Source organism: Protopterus annectens, chromosome 2.part0 (assembly GCF_019279795.1).
Source record: "Protopterus annectens isolate FY-2018-M chromosome 2.part0, PAN1.0, whole genome shotgun sequence".
NCBI lineage: Eukaryota > Metazoa > Chordata > Ceratodontiformes > Protopteridae > Protopterus > Protopterus annectens.
Window position 1 is genome coordinate 211,750,159 of NC_056728.1, and position 24,946 is coordinate 211,775,104.

Below are 24,946 nucleotides of genomic sequence, written 5' to 3' on the forward strand. Positions count from 1 at the left end.
TCAGTGTCATCTTAGTAAGATTTTGTGAAAAACAGGGTCCACCTAATAAAAGTACTTACCAAGACTTGAGGATGAACTCAGTTCCAGCAGTACTTCTCTCCTTTTGCTGATTTTATCATTGCTCCATTTGGATCTCATTCGGAGTGGTGACAATAAGGGTTTGGAGATTATTCATGAATATCACAGGTACAGAGCCAGTAAGTGAGTCAGTAGAACATTAGTTGAGTTTTAAATGATTTTAGAAATGTTCTTGACATACCACTATTGGGATGGAATTCCAGAATTTATGGAGATGATGGGAGAGCAGTGACTTGCTAGCAAATATATTGGGTTTGGATAGATGTACTAGGTAATTGTCCAATGAACATAGTAGCCTCGAAGTGTTATATATTTGTATGAGGTTGGAGAGGGACAGACTGTTAGGTTTTTATGTAATGTTATGGATCTGTGGAAGTTGTGAGTAGGTTAGATAAAGAGAGAATTCCAACCACTGTAATTCCCATATGGTGGTACAGTGGTGGGTTCTAGTTGGAAGACTGGCAGTGAATCATGCTATTTTGTGGTAACATTGCTGAAGTTTGTTTAGCTAAGTCATTAAGGAATCTTTATTTACTGGCTATATTCCCCAGTATTTGGAAAGAAGTTTACATGTTTCCATTGTTTAAAACTGGTGAAGCACCTAAAGTAAGCACTCATAGGCCCATTTTAACCAGTATTTGGGTAAGTGTTTTCAAAGGGTGGTATTAATCTTGATGTTGGACACTGAAATTTTGTGTAGATGTAACTCAGCATGGCTTTATGTCAGGTAAGTCATGTGTTACTAATCTTCTGAGCTTTTATTATTCAGTAAGGGAAGCCCTGGAGAGTGAACTTCCCATAGATGTAGATTATCTTGATATGGCTAGAGCCATTGATACAGTACTGTACAACCGATTTTGAAATGCATGGGAAATAAAAATATTAATGATTACTTAATAAGATGGGCAGGTAATTAGCTCCAAAACAGGGTATGTAGGGTATAAACTGGAGATAGATTGTCAGATTTCAGAAAAATAAATACTGTTATTCCCCCAGGGGTCTGTTCTTTCTAGGCCAAGAATTGTTTGTTATTTTTATGTCTGTTTTTCCACAATCAAGTTGTTGAGTAAGTATGCAGATGACACAATAATAGATGCTATCAAATCATCAATAGATGATCATAAGATTTTAATCTTTTTTAAATATTCTGATATTGTGGTCAAAATCAAGCAGTCCTCATAAGTCTTAACTCTTATTCTTCTTCTCCTGGCCTTTCCTCACCATGTTCTCCTGTTGGTAATTCCCCCACTCTTCCATTCTCCCTCACTGTTAGCATAGAGATACAATACCTTATTAGTACAGGGATAGAATAATTTGGGCTAAATGTAACTGCTAAGCTCCATTAACTGTGATATTAGCTCTGTACCTTGTTTCTGGCTGTGTTGTCGACCAAGGCTCAGCAGTCATCTAATTTGACTTGCTTCATATCTTGCTTCATTTTTTTCTAACCCACTGCTATCTCCTTCTCTACATTATAAAAGTGATGACATCCCCATATATTCCAAACCACGTACATTTGGCTGCATCAACTCCACAGTAGTGTAACACTACCCCTTTCCCTGTTGGTAAAGCTAATCCCTCCCACAAAACAGCCATTCACAGACAGACGTTTTTATATCCCCCCACACTGAACAGTGCCATTTTTACACCACATAAAACCCCAGATATCGGTGGTGCAGACCGCGTCTCCAGAGGTGTGCTCACCGAGTAAGTCTTGCTTATGGTTACAATGTTTCACTTGTTTATGAACTATCTTAGCATATGTAGTTCCAGAAATCATGTAAAACATTGTTCTGTGTTCAAAGGTAAAGCAAGTGCATTTTTGTTAATGGCTGCAGCTCTGTGTTGGATTTTTTGTCATTGCGTCAAGCCAAATAGTATCTAAGTCTGTTTCTTGCTAACCTTCACTTCTGCTGTTGCTGTTACTAATATTGTGCTCCCAGACACTTGTTTATTTATTGCTCTGTCCCAGAAACATGTTTAATTATTGATGCGTTCCCAGACACTTGTTTAATTATTACTGTACCTCATCAGTCATTACAAAACTGTGAGCTAGCTTACATATATGGTGAATGCAGTGTTCAGGCATAGACATTGACCGCATTCTAAACTGTCTGCCTAGCTGTACATCACTGCATATATCTACTCTTGTTAACAGGTGATTTTGGGTGCCAGACGCTGAATATCGGTACTATATTGTCAGCGCTGGTTATGTACGTGTAGCTTATCTGTATGAAACCAATGCACTGCTTTGAGAACCTTATTTATACAGCTGCTGTTAATATTTAGGTTTGTGCCTACCTTCCTTCTGCACTTCTTTCACCCTCAATGACCTCCTCTCACTTCCTCCAAATGCCACCATCATCTCCTCCTAACTATTATATTCTTTATTTCAGCCACTGTAAAGTGATCCCATGATTCATCCCTTGTATTAGTAACCAATTCAGACAGCTGGAACTGCAAAGCACTCCCTGGAAATCACTCCTTTCAAAAGGCTACATCCACGACATATGTTTTGCCCACTCTTTTGTTTGTTAACCTGGCCTGGAACCTATTCAAGAGTGTACACTATTGGACCCCCCCCCCCGGCAGGGCGGCCCTCGTACCTCTTGACTCTATTGTTCTTCTCCCAGCCTTTCCTCACTCTGTTCTCCCCTTGGTAGTTCCCCTCACACATAGACACAGCCCCATGTATATTCCCCCAATAGTATACAAAAGCTCAAATCTCCCTACAGTATGATAAATTCAGCTCTAAATACCTATTACTCATCACCCACACAGCATCAGACTAATACTATGTGGTGATATGCATCTAAATCCCAGCCCATCTGACACCAGCACCACCAAAAACCCAGTAACACACACAATATGCTCTCTCAGAAAACCATCTGACCTCCTTATGCTCAATATTAACATAAGAAGCATGCTTAACAAAAGCATATTGGGGGAATATACATGGGGCTGTGTCTATGTGTGCTACACGAGCTAAATGAGGAATTAAACCCGCACATAAGGCAGCTGTTTAATCTCAGCCTTACCACAGGATACGTGCCCAAGGAGTGGCGTACGGCAACTGTGGTCCCACTCCACAAAGGCGGCGCCTCTATGGACCCTGGTAATTACCGCCCCATAAGCTTAACAAGTCTAGTCTGCAAAGCTATGGAGAGGATCATAATGGAGCTCATAAACAAAGATATAGGGGACTTGCAGACATTGGACCCGACCCAGTTTGGTTTTGTCAAGGGAAGATCATGCCTTTTGAACTTGGTCGACTTCTTCGAAACAGTCACCAAGGCCATTGATGAGGGAAAGGCAGTCCATACAGCCTACCTTGACCTTGCAAAGGCTTTCGACACAATACCCCACTCAGGTATTGTAGAAAAACTTACCAGCTTAAATGTAAACCCATATGTCACAAGATGGGTTGCAAACTGGCTTAAGGACAGAACCCACAGGGTTAGAGTTGCTGGCGCTGTGTCAGACTCCAAGCCGGTCACAAGTGGTGTCCCACAGGGCTCGGTCCTTGGCCCCCTATTGTTTGGCATCTACTTCTCAGAAGTACAGGCCAACATGGGAGGACTTTGGCTGACAAAGTTTGCAGACGACTGCAAACTGGGCACCATAGTGGAAAGTGCATCGGACACGGATATCCTTCAGAAGGGACTCACGGAAACAGATAGCTGGTGCCAGAGCCATGGCCTGAAGTTAAACGCCAAAAAATGTATAGTCATACCCTTCGGGAAAAACAAGGTAACCCCAAGCTACCATATAGGTGGCAATCCATTAAGCACAGAAGAATAAAATCCCGGTCCATGTGAGGCAGAGCACCTCGCTGACTCTGTTCAAGAGAAATCTAGACCTGTGGATGGGAGATCGTAGGTTTACCCCGGGAATCATCTCTGTGCCACTGCTGGACAGAGGCACAACAAACTAATGGGCACAGTATTTTTTCATATAAGGGGTGGCGTAAGCCACAAAAATTTGGTCTAGGCTTATAAATGCATTAGGGCAGATAGCCTAGTATAAACCTATGAACCTATGAACCTATAAAATAGCTAAACTGCATGCAACTCTGTCAATGTACTCTCCTGACATTGTTGCTCTTATTGACTTATATACTCAGTGATATAAATCAGGCCTATGTTATTTGGTAACACAGTAAACAAGGACTTGATGTCAAATGTTACAAAAATCAAGTTATCAACGTCACAAATGCCACCTAAACAGTCATACAAATCTGTTAAAAACTGTTTGGAATCTTTCAGTACAACTTTGTTCTTATTCAATATAGGTCGCAAATGTTTCTCAACATAGACAGAAAGGTTTTCAGTGATCCAACCCTGACCAGACACTATGGGTCTCATTGGTGGGTCAATGGAGACAGAAACGCAAATTATCAGAAGAGTATGTACCACATCAGACAATAAAGAAGATGTGGAAGAACAAAGTAAATTAGATACAGCTGAAATTTTGATACCAGCAGATTCTATGGTACATAACATCTCAGGATATTTGTTGACTGAATGTGATGAGAAATTATTAAGTAAAGGCCTAAACTTTATACCAAGTGCACACAGTAACTTTACGGACACTGTAGTAGACATGAGACTTTTCTGTTTAAACCTTATGCTTAAACTGCTATTTCATGATAAAACTGATAGTGAATTGACAGACAATAACCTTACTAGGCCACCAAAGTTTAAGAAGCTTAGCAACTTTGTCCCACCTAATCATCCGTTAGTTGAGGCATATTTGAAACTAACTGAGGATGATTTGTATGAATATTTTTCTCTAAAGAAATATAGGAAGAATGGTAATTTGACTAGAGGGGAGCAGACTAGCTTACTTAAACTCCAGTCATTACAGTCCATAACCATCAAACCAGTTGACAAAGGTGGTCGCATAGTAGTGATGGACACTAGCAAATATCATGATGCTATGATTAAACTCTTGGAAGATGATTTCTATTTACAAGTTAATGAACAAATAGTGCAAGCCACTATTAGTCACGTAAATAATATGTTATTAGATATGTTGAAAGGTGATATCTTGGATCAAGAATTGTTTGACTATCTCTTTGTTAAGAATCCACTTGTACCAACAATACATGGGTTACCTAAAATTCACAAAGACTCCATTGACCCACCAATGAGACCCATTACAGCGTGATAGTATGCACCCACAGCATATTTTTAAAAATATCATTAGAGGCCAGGGGATGAGAACCTCTAGGCTAAATGCCACTGAAGAAGGCTTCCTAACGGAAGTGAGTGACCTCAAGATAAGACTAGAAGAACGGGGCTACAGCTCACAAGAGATTGAGTCCAACCTCTCGGATGTCAATAAACTTAGACTGAACAGAGCAGCCCCTTATTTTGGACCAGTTATTACTGGTAGATCCATTACAATAGACAATGGTAGAGATGATAGATCAACTCATGTAAGGGTTTCTTTACCATATAGTACTGATTGTCCAGCAATCAAGAATATTATTACGAAACACTGGCCTATTCTCTGCACTGATGACACCATTGGTAAACTTGTGGGGACTAAACCCTCTTTTTTATATAGGAATAAATTGAATTTAAGGAGAATGCTATGCTATTCAAAAAGGGATGAACGGTCAATGCCTCTTGAACACACAAAACCATGTGGACGCTGTAATTATTGTAATTCTCTTGACCCCAGCCCATTTTTGAACATCCTGATATGCACACTAACTTCAGCATACGTGCTGTAGCTACCTGTGATACTACTCATATAGTTTATTTGGCAGTGTGCCAAATATGTGATGCATTTTATGTTGGCAAAACCAATCGTCGATTTAAAGACAGGATAAGAGAACATCTTTACCACATTAGGAAGGCTTCACCTCACAATGCCTTAGCTAAGCATGTAGCCCAAGCAGGTCCTGAACATTATTTTTTATTTAGAGCTCTTGAGAACATTAAACCCAGTATACGAGGAGGTGACATCAGGAACCATACTGAGAGCAAGGAGAGTATGTGGATAGTTAGATTGAGAGCAGATAGGGGTTTAGGTCTCAATGAGAGAGCCTCTATTAAACCTATGTTAAACAAACGGAGGAATGTTTGTAGATTTTATAATAAATGATGAAATATATATGTTTTTACCCCTTGAAATAGATTTCTTTTGACATATATATTTATATATACATATTTATTAGAGCATCTTGAGTGTTCATGGAGAGTTTTTTATATGTATTTTTTATATCTACTTTGTCATTTTATACATTTCAGCATGTTTATATGTGCATATATTTTTAAGCTTAGATTGACTCATGAATACGTAAACAAGAAGCAGCTTTTGATAGGCCAATAGGAGATGTTTTAAGTGTATAAATGTAGCCTATGTACTTGAAGGTCTTTGTTACATGATCTGATGAAGCTCAAATGAATGAGTGAAAGCGCTTATCTGACCTGCAGTGGAATTAAAGTTGGATTTTAACCTGAGGATTTTGCCTTTTCATTTACACTTGTGACTCTTCATTTAAAGTTGGATTTTAACCTGAGGATTTTGCCTTTTCATCTACATTTGTGACTCTGCATCAGCCTAGTTGCTCCTTTTGGTTTTATTAACATTATTCAAGTTTATCTGGAGCACTGGGCGTTTATCCTGTTTGGCAGTGAGTGGTTTGTTCCTGTTTTATATAACTGGAATATTCTAATATACCTTCCACTAGATGATGCATTAGCTCTTCTTAATTCTACTTTTTTAAACATCCTAAACGAACTTGCTGCACTCAGAAAAAAAGTGTATTTGGGCCAAATCTGCTCATTGGAAGCCTCAAAATACAAAACACCTTATGAGACGGTAATATAGTCTGGAATACATGGCTGTCCAATAATACCCTAACAAATCTCCAAAAATTCAGAGAACTCAAAAACCAAATGAAAAATGAAATGAAGTTGGATAAAAAATACTATACCGACCTGCAACCTACAGAATGAACATTACAAACATCCCAAAACAATCTGGTCCTCTATAAACCAGCTGCTCATTCCCAGCCACACCACTAAAGCAGCTCCTACATTTAACACTAACAACAAGCTCTACCAACTGTGCTGAGGCTTTCAACTTTCATTTCATTCAGTCAATGTCATCGGTATTTCAAAATTCTCATAATGCCAACAGCCAAACAACAGTGCCACCTGCCATCCCTCTTCATAATGTCTCCTTCTAACTAGTCCACACTACTTACATAAAAAATATTATTTAAAGTGAAACTCACTGCTTTAGCCCCCAGCAGCCACTTGGTGAATACCTTAAAATGGCTACAGAATCAATAGATCACCGCATCACAGTTCTAATAAATCACTTCATCAGTGAAGCTATGTTTCTACCCTCTGGAAAAAAGCCACATTCTTCCCTTCCACAAAGAACATTCAACTGAACTCTCAAGCTACAGGCCCATTGCCACACTCTTCCCCTACCAAAAGTACTCAAGAAATGTATCCAGTTGCAACTGTTATATTACTGTACACAAAATAACCTCTTCTCTTCATGTCAGCATGGCTTCCCTCCCCACCACATTACCTCTACCACTTTACTTAGTTTCACCAATAAAGGAAACACAAAGAGATATGACAGAAACCTAGTGTCTGCATTATTCCGGGACTTATCCCAGGCCTTTGACAAGGTCTCTCACTCCATTCTCCTATGCAAACTTCATAACCTAGGACTTGACACCACTGGTATATTATGGTTCTGTAGGTACCTCCAACAGAGCTCAAGCTGTCAAGTGGCACATCTCATCCTTCCTTCCCATCCCAGTTTATTTTATTTATTATTTATTATTTTTTTTAATTGTTTACTGGGAGAGTCTGCGGAAGCATTGTTGCCTCATAGCAAGACGTTGTCCCGTTCGATTCTCAGCTAGAGCGTCTTCTGTGTGTAGGCATACGTGAATGGGGTGTGCCTTCATTGAAGGTTGTGCGTCAGGGCTGGTAACTCGGTATGTAAAAATCCACTACCAATCATTAGCGGACAGGAGTTCCGCTGCGGCGACCCCTAACCGGGAAAAGCCAAAAGATACAAACAAACAAATAAACTGGGAGAGTCCAAACATTACAATAGTAATAATACAGAAATAGATATGTATATTTGCAAAAATCATACATAGGAATTAACAATAGAGAAAAGTATCACACAGCACAAGATTGCCAATACAAAAAGTACATATACAGATATACTTAAAAATACATTTAAAATGTGTTTGAGAGAAATTCTTCCTAGAAATTAGGATAGAAAGTAGTAGATAGGAAAATAAATCCTTAATGTCTTTAAAGAATAAGGTAGTTAGGAAGAAGATGAACCCTTACTCCATCAAGGTATGATTTTAAATCAAATTGAACACTTGACAAATAGACAAAGTAGTGTTTGTATGTATATATACGGAGTATGTGCAGAAGCCTTTATGAGGTATCTGGGATACAGTACGATATTGGATCTGGTGGGAGGTTACCCTGGGTTTGAACAGGTACACTTCCATGAGCTGGTTAAGTAGGACCAGAGAAGGATTTTAAAGTTATGTTTATTATCTAGGATATGGATTTCTAGCGGAAGGGTAGTCCATATTTTTGCAATGGCACTATAGTAGAGGGCGTCACCGGAACAATTCTTGCTCTTGGATATTTCAACTAACACTTTGTTGGTGGATCTTAGGAGATGGTTATTAGTGTAGTGATTTAGTAGGTCTTACAGGGCTGGAGTTTTATTGGGGTGGTATAGGATCTGATGAGCAATTGTAAGCTGGTTATAGGTGAGTAAGTTTGGCAGTTCTAGCCAGGATAGTTGTTTCAGGGTTAAAGTATGGTGGGACCTTAAAAGCTGAGTCAGTAGCAAACTTGATGATTTTGTTATAACAGCTGGTTAATTTATTTGTCTCCTTTGTTTAGGTTAGTTAGTACGGGAGAAGCATAGAGTAGTGTGGAGAGTAGGTGGGTTTTTGCGATGGTGGCTTTACTGTTATTGGTAAAGTAGTTTTTGTATCTGTACAGGCTGCAAAGTTTTTTATAGAATTTTGTTATAGTTTGTGCTATATGTTTTTCAAATTTCATGTTACCTATGATAACTCCTAATAGTTTGGTTTGTGAGACTGGTGTATTGTCTGATGACATTATTTTACATTGGGGAATGGGGTCTGTGGCTTTTGAGGGATGAAATAGCATTAGTTGTGTTTTTTTTTTTTTTAGGTTAAGTTGTGAGTCAGACAACCAGGTTTCCATAGTCTGTTGATAATTTTCTGCAGAAGTTGGAGAGAGGGGGCAGAGAAGATTAATGTGGAGTTGTTGGCATACTGGACCAGATCGGCATGGAGTGCGGCTTTTTGAAGGTCACAGGTAAATATTGTGAAGTGAAGAGGTCCAAGGATGAATCCTTGTGGGGCACCCAAGGTTACTGGGAGGAGAGGTGATAAAGAGTTTTACTATTTTACAGATTGTTGCTGGTTAGATAGATAGTTTTTGAACCATAATAGAGTGGAGTTACTTAGATTGAATTTTGTGAGTGCAATTAACAACTTGGTATTTATTTTATTTTATTTTACAGTTTGTTTACCGGGATAGTCCATTGGGCCAAGAAGAGTTCGTTTTCAATGGAGTCCTGGGGAGAAAAGTTCCATGAACAACAATATAATATGAAGACAATAACATTTATGTAATACTATTGAAGAATGATGGTATTACATAACATGACAAAAAATCCACGATTGCAGTGAAAATACAATCAAAAAAGCAAAAGGTAAAATTACACACACACACACGCACACACGCACACACACACACACACACACACACACACACACACACACACAAAGTCAATTAAAATAAGAAAAATCCATTGGTGCATATTCCTGTTAGATTTGCTACAATGTGAACTAACACAGGGTTGACATTACAGTTTTACATGAAATCTTAGCAGAGTTAAAGAAGGATGGGGAATAAGAGGTGTTAATTGTTGAATATAAGAAGGGTGGGACAATAACAAAAGAGCAAGAGTAGGACTAAATGAGAAAAATGAAGATGGTAGTAGTCAGAGAAGCTCAGTATGATGAAGGGAAGAGAGTAGTAAAGGAGTGTGAGAAATGGGGAAAAAAAGAGGTGAGTCATGTGGGATGAGAGCAGGAACAGGTGGACCAAGCTGCGTTAAAGTTGCCTAGTATAATTGTTTCTTGGGAATGGCATGAGATGTCCAGTGAAGGATGGATTCTACTGTATTCATGTTATTCCTGGGAGGAATATAAGCATCAGTAATGTTTAGATGCTTTTTTGAAATGATTTTTAGTTTGGCAAATAGAGTCTCTGCATTATTAAAGGTAGGGATGTGAATTTCTACAGTGCCTATAGTAAGGCTGTTTTTGAAAAGCAGGGCAATACCCCCACCTCTTTTATGCGTTCTGTCCTTTCTCAGTATGTTATAGCCTGGAGGCAGTAACTCATTACCCTTAATATTTGGCTATATATATCTACTTTGTCATTTTATACATTTCAGCATGTTTATATGTGCATATATTTTTAAGCTTAGATTGACTCATGAATACGTAAACAAGAAGCAGCTTTTGATAGGCCAATAGGAGATGTTTTAACTGTATAAATGTAGCCTATGTACTTGAAGGTCTTTGTTACATGATCTGATGAAGCTCAAATGAATGAGTGAAAGCGCTTATCTGACCTGCAGTGGAATTAAAGTTGGATTTTAACCTGAGGATTTTGCCTTTTCATTTACACTTGTGACTCTTCATTTAAAGTTGGATTTTAACCTGAGGATTTTGCCTTTTCATCTACATTTGTGACTCTGCATCAGCCTAGTTGCTCCTTTTGGTTTTATTAACATTATTCCAGTTATATAGTTTTAGATAGAAGATAAGGGAGCCATTGTTGAAATGTGTGAGGTTATGTGCTATGCTGAAATGTGGGAGGTTTTGAATATTAAGTTTGTTTACTTACTTTTTTTTAATTTCTCCATCTTTTGGGTTTCTAATACCATGATGGGAATTGACCCAATTCCTAAGTCAAATTAAAGTTCATAAAATTAGTATTGCTTCAGTCTTTGATAACAGCCAGAAGTACTCTTTGTAGCACCCGCAATGTGCCCGGTAATGATTCCTTCTGCAATTCGTATGGGGTTACATGTATTGGTAACATATCTAAATGCAATTATAGTCTTTTTTTATAAGACCCATTGTTCCTACTACTGTTGGAACTGTCTGGGTATCTTTCTTCCACATTGCTTTCATTTCTGCTTGTAAATCCTGATATTTTAATTATTTTATCTCTCTCTGTATGCAAGACACTGTAGTCACTAGGTTTGGCAATTTCCATGATCAATGCTACTTTTGTCTTCTTTTCATGGACCACTATATCCAGTATTCTAGCATCTTTCTTTTGAACTGTTGGTAATGGGTGACCCCATGTATTGTAGACTTCATCATTTTCTATGATGCTTTGTGGCTTGTGTTTCCGGTGTTTTTCAGCCACTTCAGTACCATAATGTTTGCACAATCCCCAGTGCAACAGTCTTGCCACATTATTTTGCCTTTCAGTATACAGTCCTTCTGCTATTAGTATGTCACAACCAGCAATGAGGTGTGCAACTGTTTCCAATTCTGTTCTAAAAAACCTACATTTGTCTGTTTCTCCCACATGTTCAATGGACTTTGCAAACCAACCTGTACATAGCCCACTATTTTGGGCTGCCAATATTAACTTTTCATCTCCTGGTTTGAATTTGCCTCTCCTTAACCATTCCTGCATTCAATCCTGATCAACATGAGGTTCTTCCAGAAGTTTTCCATACTTGCAACTATATTTATGCATTTTCCACATTTCTTGCCTTCTCATCTGTTCCTTCACATTATATTATTTCTTTTGTTTTTTTGGCACATTCTGCCTGATGCCTGATGTTTATCTACTTCTGGTTTGATTTCCATTCCTGCTTGATGCCAAAGATAAGATGTCTTTACCCCAAACTAAAACTACATATTTTAGTTACCATCTTCTCTTTGCTAAAACTATACATCACTCAGAATTGGTTAGATAGGAGTCAATGTTCATAGCCTAGCTTCAGGCAAATGGCAACCAAGTATACTAACACATAAGTTAATCACAATCCGTCCTAATAAACATTCATATTTTCTCCAATACTGGAAGTCCCTCCTAGATATTGTCTTAACCTAATCTAGGCAGAACTCACCATCTTACTGTGTTTTAGATATCAGAGCAATCTTTACTGTTTGAATGACTATATGTTTTGTAATTTAATTTTATGTAGTGGATGAGTAGGTCGAATAAGAAGATTTATATAGGAACTTCAAAATACCGCCTATTGTATATAGTCTATATAGGTTTTTCTTGTTTGCAGATGACATTGTAATATGTAGTGAGATTAGGGAACAGGTTGAGGAGACCCTGGAGAGGTGGAGATATGCTCTAGAGAGAAGAGGAATGAAGGTCAGCCAGACTAAGATGGAATATATTTATGTGAATGAGAGGGAGGATAGAGGAATGGTGAGGATGCAAGGAGTAGAGTTGGCGAAGGTGGATGAGTTTAAATACTTGGGATCAACAGTTCAGAGTAATGGTGAGTGTGGAAGAGAGGTGAAGAAGAGAGTACAGGCAGGGTGGAGTAGGTGGAGAAGAGTGTCAGGAGTGATTTGTGACAAACGAGTACCAGTAAGAGTGAAAGGGAATGTCTACAAAAGAGTAGTGAGACCAGCTATGTTTTATGGGTTGGAGACAGTGCCATTGACAAAAAGGCAGGAGTCAGAGCTGGATGTTGCAGAGTTAAAGATGTTAAGATTTGCACTGGGTGTGACAAGGGTAGACAGGATTAGGAATAAGTATATTACAGGGTCAGCCCAGGTTGGACAGTTTGGAGACAAAGCCAGAGAGGCGAGATTGCGTTGGTTTGGACATGTGCTGAGGAGGGATGCTGGGTATATTGGGAAAAAGATGCTAAGGATGGAGCTGTCAGGTAAGAGGAAAAGAGGAAGACCTAAGATAAGGTTTATGGATGTGGTGAGAGAGGGCATGCAGGCGGTTGGTGTGACAGAGCAAGATGCAGAGGACAGGAAGAAATGGAAACAGATGATCCGCTGTGGTGACCCCTAATGGGAACAGCCGAAAGAAGATGATGATGATGATGACTTTCCTAAATGCCATTAAGGATCACAGTCTACATGTTGCTTCACTTTTCTTAAATTAATCTAATACTTTTGGTGCAGTGTCATGCAAGCTCCTACTCATTACAGACCTACTACAGATTAGCTAAAGCAGATGTGTTTAAAGTTATCTGCCTTAACTATTCCAAAGAGTCTGATGGCAGGAGACTTGCCTGAGTTGCCTCACCTACCTATTACAGTTGGTATTGAAAAATCTTAAGTTACTGATAAGTCTTCAAAAGCACAATTAAAAAAAAACTTGACATAGACAAGTATTACTGTGTTTTCCAGGATGCACTAATATTACGAGTTATAGTAGTGTAAATCAGATACCAATATATCGCATGCTGTAGGCTCAGACATCAGAACAACATGTAAAACAGGCATGCCAAAGCAGTCAATGATAAAATGGTAATATTTAAAAATTACTGACAGTGTCATGTTGAAATGTTCACTTGTTTAAATACAGGGTATTTTCTAACAGTACAATGGTGAACAAAAGACTAAGTTATTGCATTCAGAACAGTAAAACGTTAATATTTATCTAACTAGCAGATGGTCAGCTAAAAGCTTTCCAGCACCTAAGAATGTGTGTGTTTATAAATTATACTTAAAAATTTCAAAATGTGCAGTAAGTCTAAGTCAAGATTTTTTGGTTCAACTTGCTATGAGCTTTCATATTCTAAGCTGGTTAGTTATTGGCAATATGCATAGACAAAATAATTTATTCCTTGCTGCAGTGATTGAGAGGGTACTAAATGCATACAGCTTATATGCAATACAATTTGCAATTGTTATTAATATTAACTCATACAGGTGCTACTTGAGTTCAATAATAACCAAATGGTTGGATTTCTTGTTCTACAGCTCTGTTCAAATATTAAACACTTTTCTGAATGCCAGACTTATAGTTTCATACATTCATAGGCAGTCACTAGGCATGCAGTCCAGGAGACCATTAACAGTCTAGCCCAAATTCCATATTTCCCCAAAACACTGGGTTAAGTGACTTGCGCAAGGTCACACAGTAAGCAAATGCAGTTGGAAAGATTCAAACCCTGTGCCATTGCCACAGTAAACAGTCCAGTAACAATCAGAGCTTTAATTCACTACACTAACTTGCAGATTTAATACATAAACATTTTATTCAAGGAATATAAACTGTTATACAAACTATACAAATTACAATATGTGAAAAGAGATACAATACCTAAAAGTTGCACAAAGTAAAATATAGCCACAACCAAGAGACATTGTTGTAAACCATAAACCTAAAACAATGCAAACAGTAAGTTATACTAATCACAGTCTCGGAAACAGGCACATTGCTTTATTAAATAAAGTCTCATTTCATTATAGTTTGTTACTAAAAGCTGTGGCCAGTTCATAAAGGGATTTCTCACAAGTAAATAAAAGAAGGGGAGTCTGATTAATCTGAGGACCTCATTGCTTTTAAAAGAATAAACGTGTGATTTACTTTTAATTTGTTTGCAAGGAAGGACAAACCTTGCTAGCAGATTAAAAGTTTATAGCAATAAGCTTAATTTTACTAAACTAAGTAGTCTGTTTGCACTTTAAATATCAATATAGTAATGCTCAGTGGTAAGTAAAAGCTCAATTAATCTTAAAATGTTATTTTCAGTGGTGTGAATTATTACTGTATTATGCCCAGATGGTAAGACAATTATTTCCTAAGCATATTCAACGAAATGGCTGACACAGACAACTTCATAAAGAAAAAGTACCACCTTATAGGCTGTTGCCTAAAACGTAACTCAAATTAGATACATTTGAGTTAACAAGAGTCCAAAGTTTCATTTCAGTGCTACCAAGCACAAACACGTTTAGTAACACCTGTATAATAATTATAATATTTAAAACTCAGTAATATCCTTCTTTTGAATTTTGCATTAGCAGCATGTAAACTGTGAGTCTGGAGTAAAGTGTTTCAATTACGTTCTTTTAAAGCTGAAATCATGGCAGAGTTTCTGCTGGTAAACAGGTGATACTCAGATCTGTTGTTTACAGCATGACTGATGCTAACTTATATGGCTAGTAGGAGCTGCATAAAGTTTTATGAACAAAGTTTGCTTATAAAAATAGTACTTGCTGTGATGTTATGAGGTAGTGCCATCTGTGCTAGGGAGAGTAGGGCAGTGCATGTGTAACATATGCCAGCATAGCTAGCTGGAGTTTTGTAAACATTTTTATGTCATTTGACTGTCACACTGATTCGTGCAGATGCTTGTGTTAAAATGTATTTGTAAAGTTGCTTCTTGTGTTAAAATACATCAACAGAGGATCTTCCTGGACAGAAAAGAGATATATACATGTATCTCAGACAGTATTATTATAACTAATTAAATGTATATGTTTTAATAGAGAATTGTGGAAGGGAAGATGTTAATCTCAGTCTAGCTAATTTTGAAAAATAGGTTGAAAATTAAATGGGTTGGTTTAGGCCATAACAATGTTATCTTATGGGTCTAATTGCAGCCAGAGACAATGTCTGGGAAAACCAGGACTACCAGGACTAGAAATCTTACTGTATTGTCCTTAGGGGTGAACTACCCTGAAAGAGTGGAAGATTTTGAAATTGTTTTATACCTTTCAGATGCGCAACAGATCTTAGCAAAGCTCTGGGTCTGTATTGTACCAGAGTCAGATGACCAGATGTGATGTTATTCTACAATTAGCACTGAAATTTTTTTTTAGATATTAGTGAGATATATTCCAGAACTCCCACAGGAGCACTTTGTTTATCCGAACCTGAACAGTCTCTCACAGATATCTCACACAACCTCACACCATATCTTGCCTAGCTGTATTAAGCAACTCACCAGTCATCATCTCGCCTTGCTGTAGTAAGTAACTTAACTAGGGAACAGTAATTCGTTAGTCAGTCAGGAAAATATAGTGAGATTAGTTAAGTATCATTTTTCTGCATCTGTGTGAATCAATCCAACTGTGTTATTTTTTTATATCTCCTGTGATTGAAACTCTGGCATTTATTGTAACTAGATATTCAGTATTCTCATGTTTTCTATTTTTATTATTTTTTATTTATTATTAAATATTTCTATACTTTTCATTGTGGGTGGTCTTGCAGAGAATACTTTCAACATCTTAAGACTAATTATGCTTGTTTTAGTCACACTGTGGCTGCTTCTGAAAGTCTTGCTGCATTGGTCATACTCTGCCATTTGTATTAGTATTAATTTTACTCAGTATAATTGGGTACCCTTTTAAGAGCCTTAGAGTAGCTGACAGGTGACAGAGTAATTACCTTATAGTCTGGGCAGAGGGGGCACATCTGGTAAATCTGTGAAAGCCTTTCCCAGTGTGTGTGTGTGTGTGTGTGTGTGTGTGTGTGTGTGTGTGTGTGTGTGTGTGTGTGTGTATCAGTGTGTCAAAGATCCAAGTGTGTGTGTCAGCTGCTTGGGACACAGAGCCCCAAACTGGTCAGTGTGGAGTCTTGTTTGGGGACTGGAGAGAGAGAGAGTCCAGATCCAGGTCTGGAGTGTGCTCCCAGTATGCTCTTAAGGGAAATTGTGCTTGGTGCAAAGAGCTGCATCTGAAAATACGGTGAGAATACATTTTTACTCCTAGTGTCCATCCCTCACCAATCTCAGTGGTGAGGACTGAGGCTCCTTGATTACTGGCCCGGAGTAGGGAAAGGTCAAATAGCCTAACCACTTAGTAAAAATTATAAGAAAGACCCAGCAAAGCTAAAGACTAAACTGTATAACACCTTAAACCTTTGTAGTGGAGGCCCATGAGATACATGCCAATATAAGGACAGACCAGTGTTTTAGCTACATAACTTTTAAATGCCCGTGAATTTTTTACTTTCATTTTTTAAGTCTTTACTGGAACACTCAGGGCAATAAGGCCAAATCCCACTGAAACTTAAAAACATCTGACACAGAATGTTAATAATTTATTTGAAGAAATATGACTATCAAAGTAAAAGTAAGTGACATATTTGTAATAATTAGACAATATTGATTGACATAAGCCCAATCTGTTACAATTTATAACAGAAGGTCAAAGGTTTAGACCGTTATATAACTATTCTTTCAAACTGACTGCTTGACGTAATTTCAGTAATCAGTATTAACATAATACTTCTTTTTACAGAAAAAGAACCATAAAATGTATGATTGTTAAAGGATGGTTTAAAAGATACACTAGACAAAGTTGTTATAGGTCAGAAGAAAAAGAAAATGCCATCTGATTTTCTCTTATCATGCCAGAATATTGTTTCTTCTTATTATTATTATTGTTTGCACAATAAGGAACATGTCATAGGCCATGTCTCCGTTAATGAATCTGGTAAGGATAGGGGACCTAATAGGTGCCATCTGCTTGTAAAGGGAGGATATGGCTACCTGAGAGCCTACATTAGTTGTGAAAGCTAGCCTCATGCTGCACTCACTACACACCCTCTCCCTGGCACTTAATGTACCATGCTTTTTGTGGAAGGTAGGAAAAGCAAATAAAAGTCCCTTAATGGCTGCTTTTGTGACAACTTCACTGTGATCATGTGTCATCCATCAGGGAATAAACATGCAGAGTTGTGACATTTAGCCAGGTGGTCACCAGGTATTGGAGTCCAGAGAAAGGAACTGACAAAAATAATTTATGAAAAAGGTCTCCTATAAACTCAGACTTGTACTAACTCAGAAAATAATTATTAATTATTGTTATATAAAAAATGATGGATAACTATCAGTGGTGCAAACAGCAAGAAGTGCAAACTAACACCAATATCCCTTCAAGTAAATTTATCACTGACTAACAAACATAAATGTGCAGACCCCAAAACAATTTCTTTAAAAACTGCCTCTACGAAGGTTTTGCCCCTAGTTTGTGGCAAGAGGCCACAGAGGTTCCTATTAATAAGAGTGGATCCATAACTTTATAAAAGTGATGGACCTAGTTTGGAAGGATAAAGGATAGTGAGATATCTGTTTCAGTGGGATAGTGTATAGAAACTGGACTTTCTCATAAAGGATAGTGATGGAACTGGCTGACAAGGATAGAGGACCATGATGGAATTGACTCAGAAAGATACATAATAGCAACAGAAATGGCTCAGAAGGATAGATGAAAATGATGGAACTGATATAGAATAGAGATAGAGCTGACTCTGAAGGATAAAGGATAGTAATACAAGTGGTATGAGAGAGGGCTAGAACTGGTTCTGAAGAACAACAGATATTGATGGAAATGGCACAGAAGGATATAGGATAGCAATGGAACTGACTCAGCATACAGCGTAGTGATGGAACAGGGTCCGAAGGATAAAGGATAGTGATGGAAGTAACTCTGAAGGACATGGGATAGTGATGCAATTAGCTCAGACAAATAATGGACAGTGTTGATCGAAATGGCATGAAATTATATAGGATAATGATGGCAATGGCTCAAAAGAATAAGAAGGACAGTTTTAAACACTGACTCAGTATGACACAAGATAGTTCCAGATCTGGCTCAGAAGGAATTGGTATAGTTACAGAATTGGCTAAGTATGATACAGGATTACAGGATAGTTACAGAACTAGCTCAGAAGTATAGATGGTAGGAATGGAGCTAGCTCTGAGGGATAAAGGATAGTCATATAACAGGCACAGAATGATATTGGCTTAGATGGATACCAAAGAGTAATGGAAGTGACTCAGAAGCATATGGGATTATGATGGATACAGGATAGTGATCAACTGGCTGAGAAGGATACAGGATTGTGATGGATATAGGATAGTGACAAAGCTGGCTCAGAAGGATGATGACTGTGATGGATACAGGATAGTGACAAAGCTGGCTCAGAAGGATGCAGGATTTTGATGGATACAGCATAGTGACAAAGCTGGCTCAGAAGGATGTAGGATTGTGATGGATACAGGATAGTGACAAAGCTGGCTCAGAAGGATGCAGGATTGTGATGGATACAGCATAGTGACAAAGCTGGCTCAGAAGGATGTAGGATTGTGATGGATACATTATAGTGATGGAGATGGCTCAGAAGGATACGGGATTGTAATGGACCTGAGCCAGAAGAATATAGGATAGTGATGGACCTGGGCCTGAAGAATAAAGGATAGTGATAGACCTGGGACAGAAGGATATGGGATAGTGATGAAACTGACTCAGAAGCACACAGGATAGTGATGTAACTGACTCAGAAGCACACAGGATAGTGATGAAACTGACTCAGAAGTATATGGAATAATGATGGAAATGGTTCAGAAGGATACAGGAAACTAGATGGATCTTACTCAGAAGGGTACAGGACAGTGAGGGAACAGACTCAGAATGATACAGGATAGTGAGTAAACAGACTCAGAAGGATACAAGATGGAGATGGAACTGACCTAGATGGATACAGGACAGGGAAGGAACAGACTCAGAACAATAGAAGATGGAGATGGAACTGACTCAGATGGATAGAGGATAGTGATGGACCTGGGACAGAAGGATATGGGATAGTGATGAAACTGACTCAGAAGCACACAGGATAGTGATGAAACTGACTCAGAAGCACACAGGATAGTGATGAAAGTGACTCAGAAGTATATGGAATAATGATGGAAATGGTTCAGAAGGATACAGGAAACTAGACGGATCTTACTCAGAAGGGTACAGGACAGTGAGGGAACAGACTCAGAATGATACAGGATAGTGAGTAAACAGACTCAGAAGGATACAAGATGGAGATGGAACTGACCTAGATGGATACAGGACAGGGAAGGAACAGACTCAGAACAATAGAAGATGGAGATGGAACTGACTCAAATGGATAGAGGATAGTGATGGACCTGGGACAGAAGGATATGGGATAGTGATGAAACTGACTCAGAAGCACACAGGATAGTGATGAAACTGACTCAGAAGCACACAGGATAGTGATGAAACTGACTCAGAAGTATATGGAATAATGATGGAAACGGTTCAGAAGGATACAGGAAACTAGACGGATCTTACTCAGAAGGGTACAGGACAGTGAGGGAACAGACTCAGAATGATACAGGATAGTGAGTAAACAGACTCAGAAGGATACAAGATGGAGATGGAACTGACCTAGATGGATACAGGATAGGGAAGGAACAGACTCAGAACAATAGAAGATGGAGATGGAACTGACTCAAATGGATAGAGGATAGTGATGGACCTGGGACAGAAGGATACAGGATAGTGATTGAAATGGCTTGGAATTATATAGGATAATGTTAGAATTGGCTTAGAAGATTAAAGGACATTAGAAGATGGATATAGCATAGTGGTGGAAATGGTCCAGAAGGATATGGAATGGAGCTTGCTCAGAAAGACAATGGATAGTCATGGGGGTGGATCAGAAAGATATAGTCATTTTACTAATCCTAGACATAGCCTGCTATACTTTTGTGACAATGCATCCTGCCTTCTAATTATGGTGAGCTTCTTGAAAGAAACATTGGACAAGGAATGGCAGTTGACCTGTTTAGAATTACTATTTGAAGAGTCTACTGGCCTCTTTTTCCAGTGGCAGTGCAAAAATGTGTTATTATTACTGTAGTTCCCTACTGGAAGCTAACAGCAAAATGGTGACCATGCCATGACTCCGGAGAGTCTTGGGTTTGCTATGGCATGCTCTTAGCCCTAACTACATACAACAGTCTAAGTCCTCGCACACATTGGGTGGCTGCAATGGGACAGGAATCTGTCCTTTGTTCATTCAAACATGTTTGGGCCATCCAGTCCCCCAGTGAAAGCAGAAAACGGGGATTACCCATTTAGGAATATGATGAGTTTTTCTGGAAAACAATAACCATAACAGAAATGCACTGATATAACACAATCTAGTTATATCATGAATGCTAAGAAATACCTTGTTTAGTACTTAGTTTATTTTAAAATGATTCATTTAAGAGACTTGCTATTTCTAGAGCATTTTACAAACTTATGCTATTGTGATAATGTGATTGTGACATCTTACGGTGGTTATGGCAAACGTATATCACAGCTACAATATAACAAGTCTGTTTTTGCTGATCCTTCTGAAGTAATAATGTGCATTGAGGCATTTACTTCCAGACCTCATTTCTTTCTTCATCTCTCTCTCTCTTGCTCTACTGTTCTCTCCATTTCGCTTTATTGGTTCTCTGTTTCATTAACAAAAAAACACTTTTTAATAAGAACACAGTAATAGCAAATTTTGTTTTTGAGAGATATTCTTGTTCTTATACTGTGTAAGAATCTTTGTCATTTGTTCATTTACTGCAAAATAAATGATGGCATCCTTAGTATAAGTCCTTGTAGAAATCAATGGCATTTTAATATTGTTACTGAGATCTTGCAATTCCAAGTAGCATTTTGTGATCATGTCAACAAAAATGCAGACATTTTTTTACATTAAAGACCAGAAATTATTTTACATTGTCAGTGGTTTGGAAGTACAGTTAAAAGTGAGAAGAAGAAGAAAGAATCATTATGTAAATATGGAGGAGCTGTAGTCACTACTGTATCAACAGTCACCTGTTTACATTCACAGACAAATGATTTTGTGCAAACACATTGACGGAAGAGGACAGGGGTCTCCTGTTTTTCTCTTTCTGATTGAGGAATGTGACAGCATCACCTGAGACTGCTATGGCAGAAAGCATCAGGTGTATGTCCATTGTCAGTCTCTTATCCACATATTGTCCTAGTTGTCCACTATCATAAATCAGTGATGACTAAAGGAATCATGCCAGTTATCAGAAGAACACTTCCTTTAGTATGGTGTGTGTAGCAGACTGCCAGCTTATCATTTTACAGAATGTACATACCTTGTAAAGAGCTGAGGCTAATGATGATCCTACAAGCAGTGCGACTCCGGTGATGGAATCACTTTGGAACCCATCTGCGTATGACATCATTACTATCCCACTTATGGAAAAAATGACGGCGACAATCTGCAAGGAAATAGCTCAGAGTTAGTTCTACAATGAGCACAAATATTATTGTTTGTTCAGTTTATGACAAAGGTTTTTTTTTTTACCAGAAACAGACAATAATCTGGTGAAGAAGATTTGGGACAGACAGGAAGAAGACAAAAGGAAATGTGGGCATCCAGCAAAGAGATGGATGGATTGTGTAAGAAAAGACCTGCAACAGTCAGGCATGACTGTTGAAGGTAGGAGAGTGGCACTGAATTGAGAGAGAGATCTTGACAGTTGACATGACACCCCAACTCCATGTTGAAAATTGGAAAAGGAGTGGGTTGATGATGATTAATTTTATCTATTACCATTTTTCTAACAAAAAAATACCAGTTTTGAAGCCAGGTACATGACAAAACAGTGTCACTACACCTAGAGGGAGGGTGGCCTAATGGTTAAGGTGTTTGCCTTGCAAACACAAAGTGCGGGGTTTGAGTCTCACAAGGGATAATTGGCTAGGCTTAAAATGTCTCACAAGGGCAGTTAGCTTAGTACTAGTCTATGAGTAAAATATTACAATTTGACAGGAAAAGGAAAAAAGAATTTCCGATTATGTCTTGCAAAACAATCCAACATGCAACTACATAAGTACTCTATAACTTGTGAATTGCCATATCAGTTTTTCAGAGCTGTCAAATAATTTGTTATATCTTTCTGCTTAAATATGTTGACTTCTAAAATTCTGCAGAAATATATTATATGGATTGTTTACAGTCTCATTTATTACATTCATTTATTTTTGGATACCCACCTTAGAATATTCAGAATTGTGGGGGAACCAAAGCTATTTGCTGTCCCAGCACTCATGGGCATAAGGTAAGGAACCAGCTTTGGGTGGGAAGCAAGCACACTCATATACTGCACCCACAGATGCACACTACACCCTCACCTGCACCCATTCACACACTGCACCCTCACATGCACCCACTCACACACTGCACCCTCACATGTACCCACTCACACACTGCACCCTCACATGTACCCACTCACACACTGCACCCTCACATGCACCCACTCGCACACTGCACCCTCACATGTACTCATATGCCACACCATCAGATGCACTCGTACACTGCACCCTCACATTCACCCACTCACATGCTGCACCCTCACATGCACTCAAACACACCCTCACATACATTCACATGCTGCACTCTCACATGCACTGAAGTACTGCACCCTCATATGCACTCACACACTGCACCTTTGTGTGCACCCACTCACACACTGCACCCTTACATGTACTCACATGCCACACCATCAGATGCACTCATACACTGCACCCTCACATTCACCCACTCACATGCTGCACCCTCACATGCACTCACACACTGCACCCTTTTATGCACCCACTCACACGCTGTACCCTCACATGCACCCACTCACATGCTGCACCCACACATGAACTGACATACTTCATCCTCTCATGCACCCACTTACACACTGCTCCTTATCATATACTCACTCACATGCTGTACCCTCACATGTACTCACTCACACACTACACCCTCACACAAGCACTCACTCACTCATTGACACACACATAGTCACTCCACATTGACTGCACCTACTTGCACACTGACTCAGTGTACCCACACTTGTTTGCAATTTGGAAAATTGCAAATTCACCTATCAGCATGTATTTGGTATGTGGCAGGAAACTGGAAATCACAAGGAAAGCCCACTGAATCACAGGAAGGACATACAGACTCCACAAGTATAGTACCCCAACTAGAAACTAAAGCAGCACTGTGATATTGTGGTGCTAAATGGCATGCTAGCTTTTAAGCCTTCATTAGTAAGATAAAGTCAAGAAGACTCATACTGGTTGCATGCTTTTGTGCAAAAGATAGCCAGAGACACATTATGTCAGTGACCCAAGATGCAAATCTGTATAGAAAGACCAGTAGCTTATCTACATAAATGCATTCAGCTATGCTTTTGCTTTGGTAGACAGTACAGTATTTATTTGCAGGTGGTGAAAAATGTGGCATAGAACCATACACCTGGGCTCATGAATACCCACAACCACAACTTCACACACACATACATGGATACAAATGTGCATACTCATAGAATCACCACTTTTCTTAGTAAAAATAAAATTCTTTCCCCACATACTTTCAACGGACTAAAATCATTCAGATATTTACATATAACATCAAACAATTACAGTTTGAGTCCTGAAAGTGCAAAGTAATCAAAATTGCATCTGCAAAACAAATAGTACAGCTGAAACTGCATTATCTCACTAGAAATAAAAAAAAGCTGGATATATTCTTATGACAGTTAATACTTCCATACCTGGCTTTAGGCACCAGTGAACTCAGCAGTTGCTGGGGAACCCCTGGCCCAGGAGTGGTGGGAGCAGAAGAAGCTAGTGCAATATTCTTGTGTACTTAATAAACCTGGTGAGTAATAATAACTCATAGCATGAAGAAACCCAAGGATCAACACCATTCTTTCTACTTAAAAATTAAAAAATATCTCTAGTTGTAGTGACAGTGTTTTGTCACGTACCTGGCTTCATAATTTCATTAAATGTTTTACTACAGATATAGTGCTTTGACTAAGTTAAATCCTGTTTGTGGACATTCTGTCCAGTAAAACTAACATCATAAACGATGTTGGCCATCATGAAACCCTTGGCTGTGTGTGTGTGTGCGTGGAGGGTCTCCTGATCTTACATGATTACTGTGTGGGGGCCGCAGAAAACCTACCACTGTTG

At 38.6% G+C, this 24,946-nt stretch overlaps 1 protein-coding gene across 1 annotated transcript in view; it reads right to left on the minus strand.

The window, feature by feature from the left end:
* The window catches only part of LOC122792718 (putative thiamine transporter SLC35F3), a 780,977-nt gene that overhangs the window by 609,135 nt on the left and 146,896 nt on the right, over nucleotides 1-24,946 (minus strand). The window contains exon 3 of the mRNA XM_044060302.1: nucleotides 22,066-22,191. Coding sequence (XP_043916237.1) covers nucleotides 22,066-22,191 — 126 coding nt within the window. The remainder of the gene's footprint in view (nucleotides 1-22,065; nucleotides 22,192-24,946) is intronic.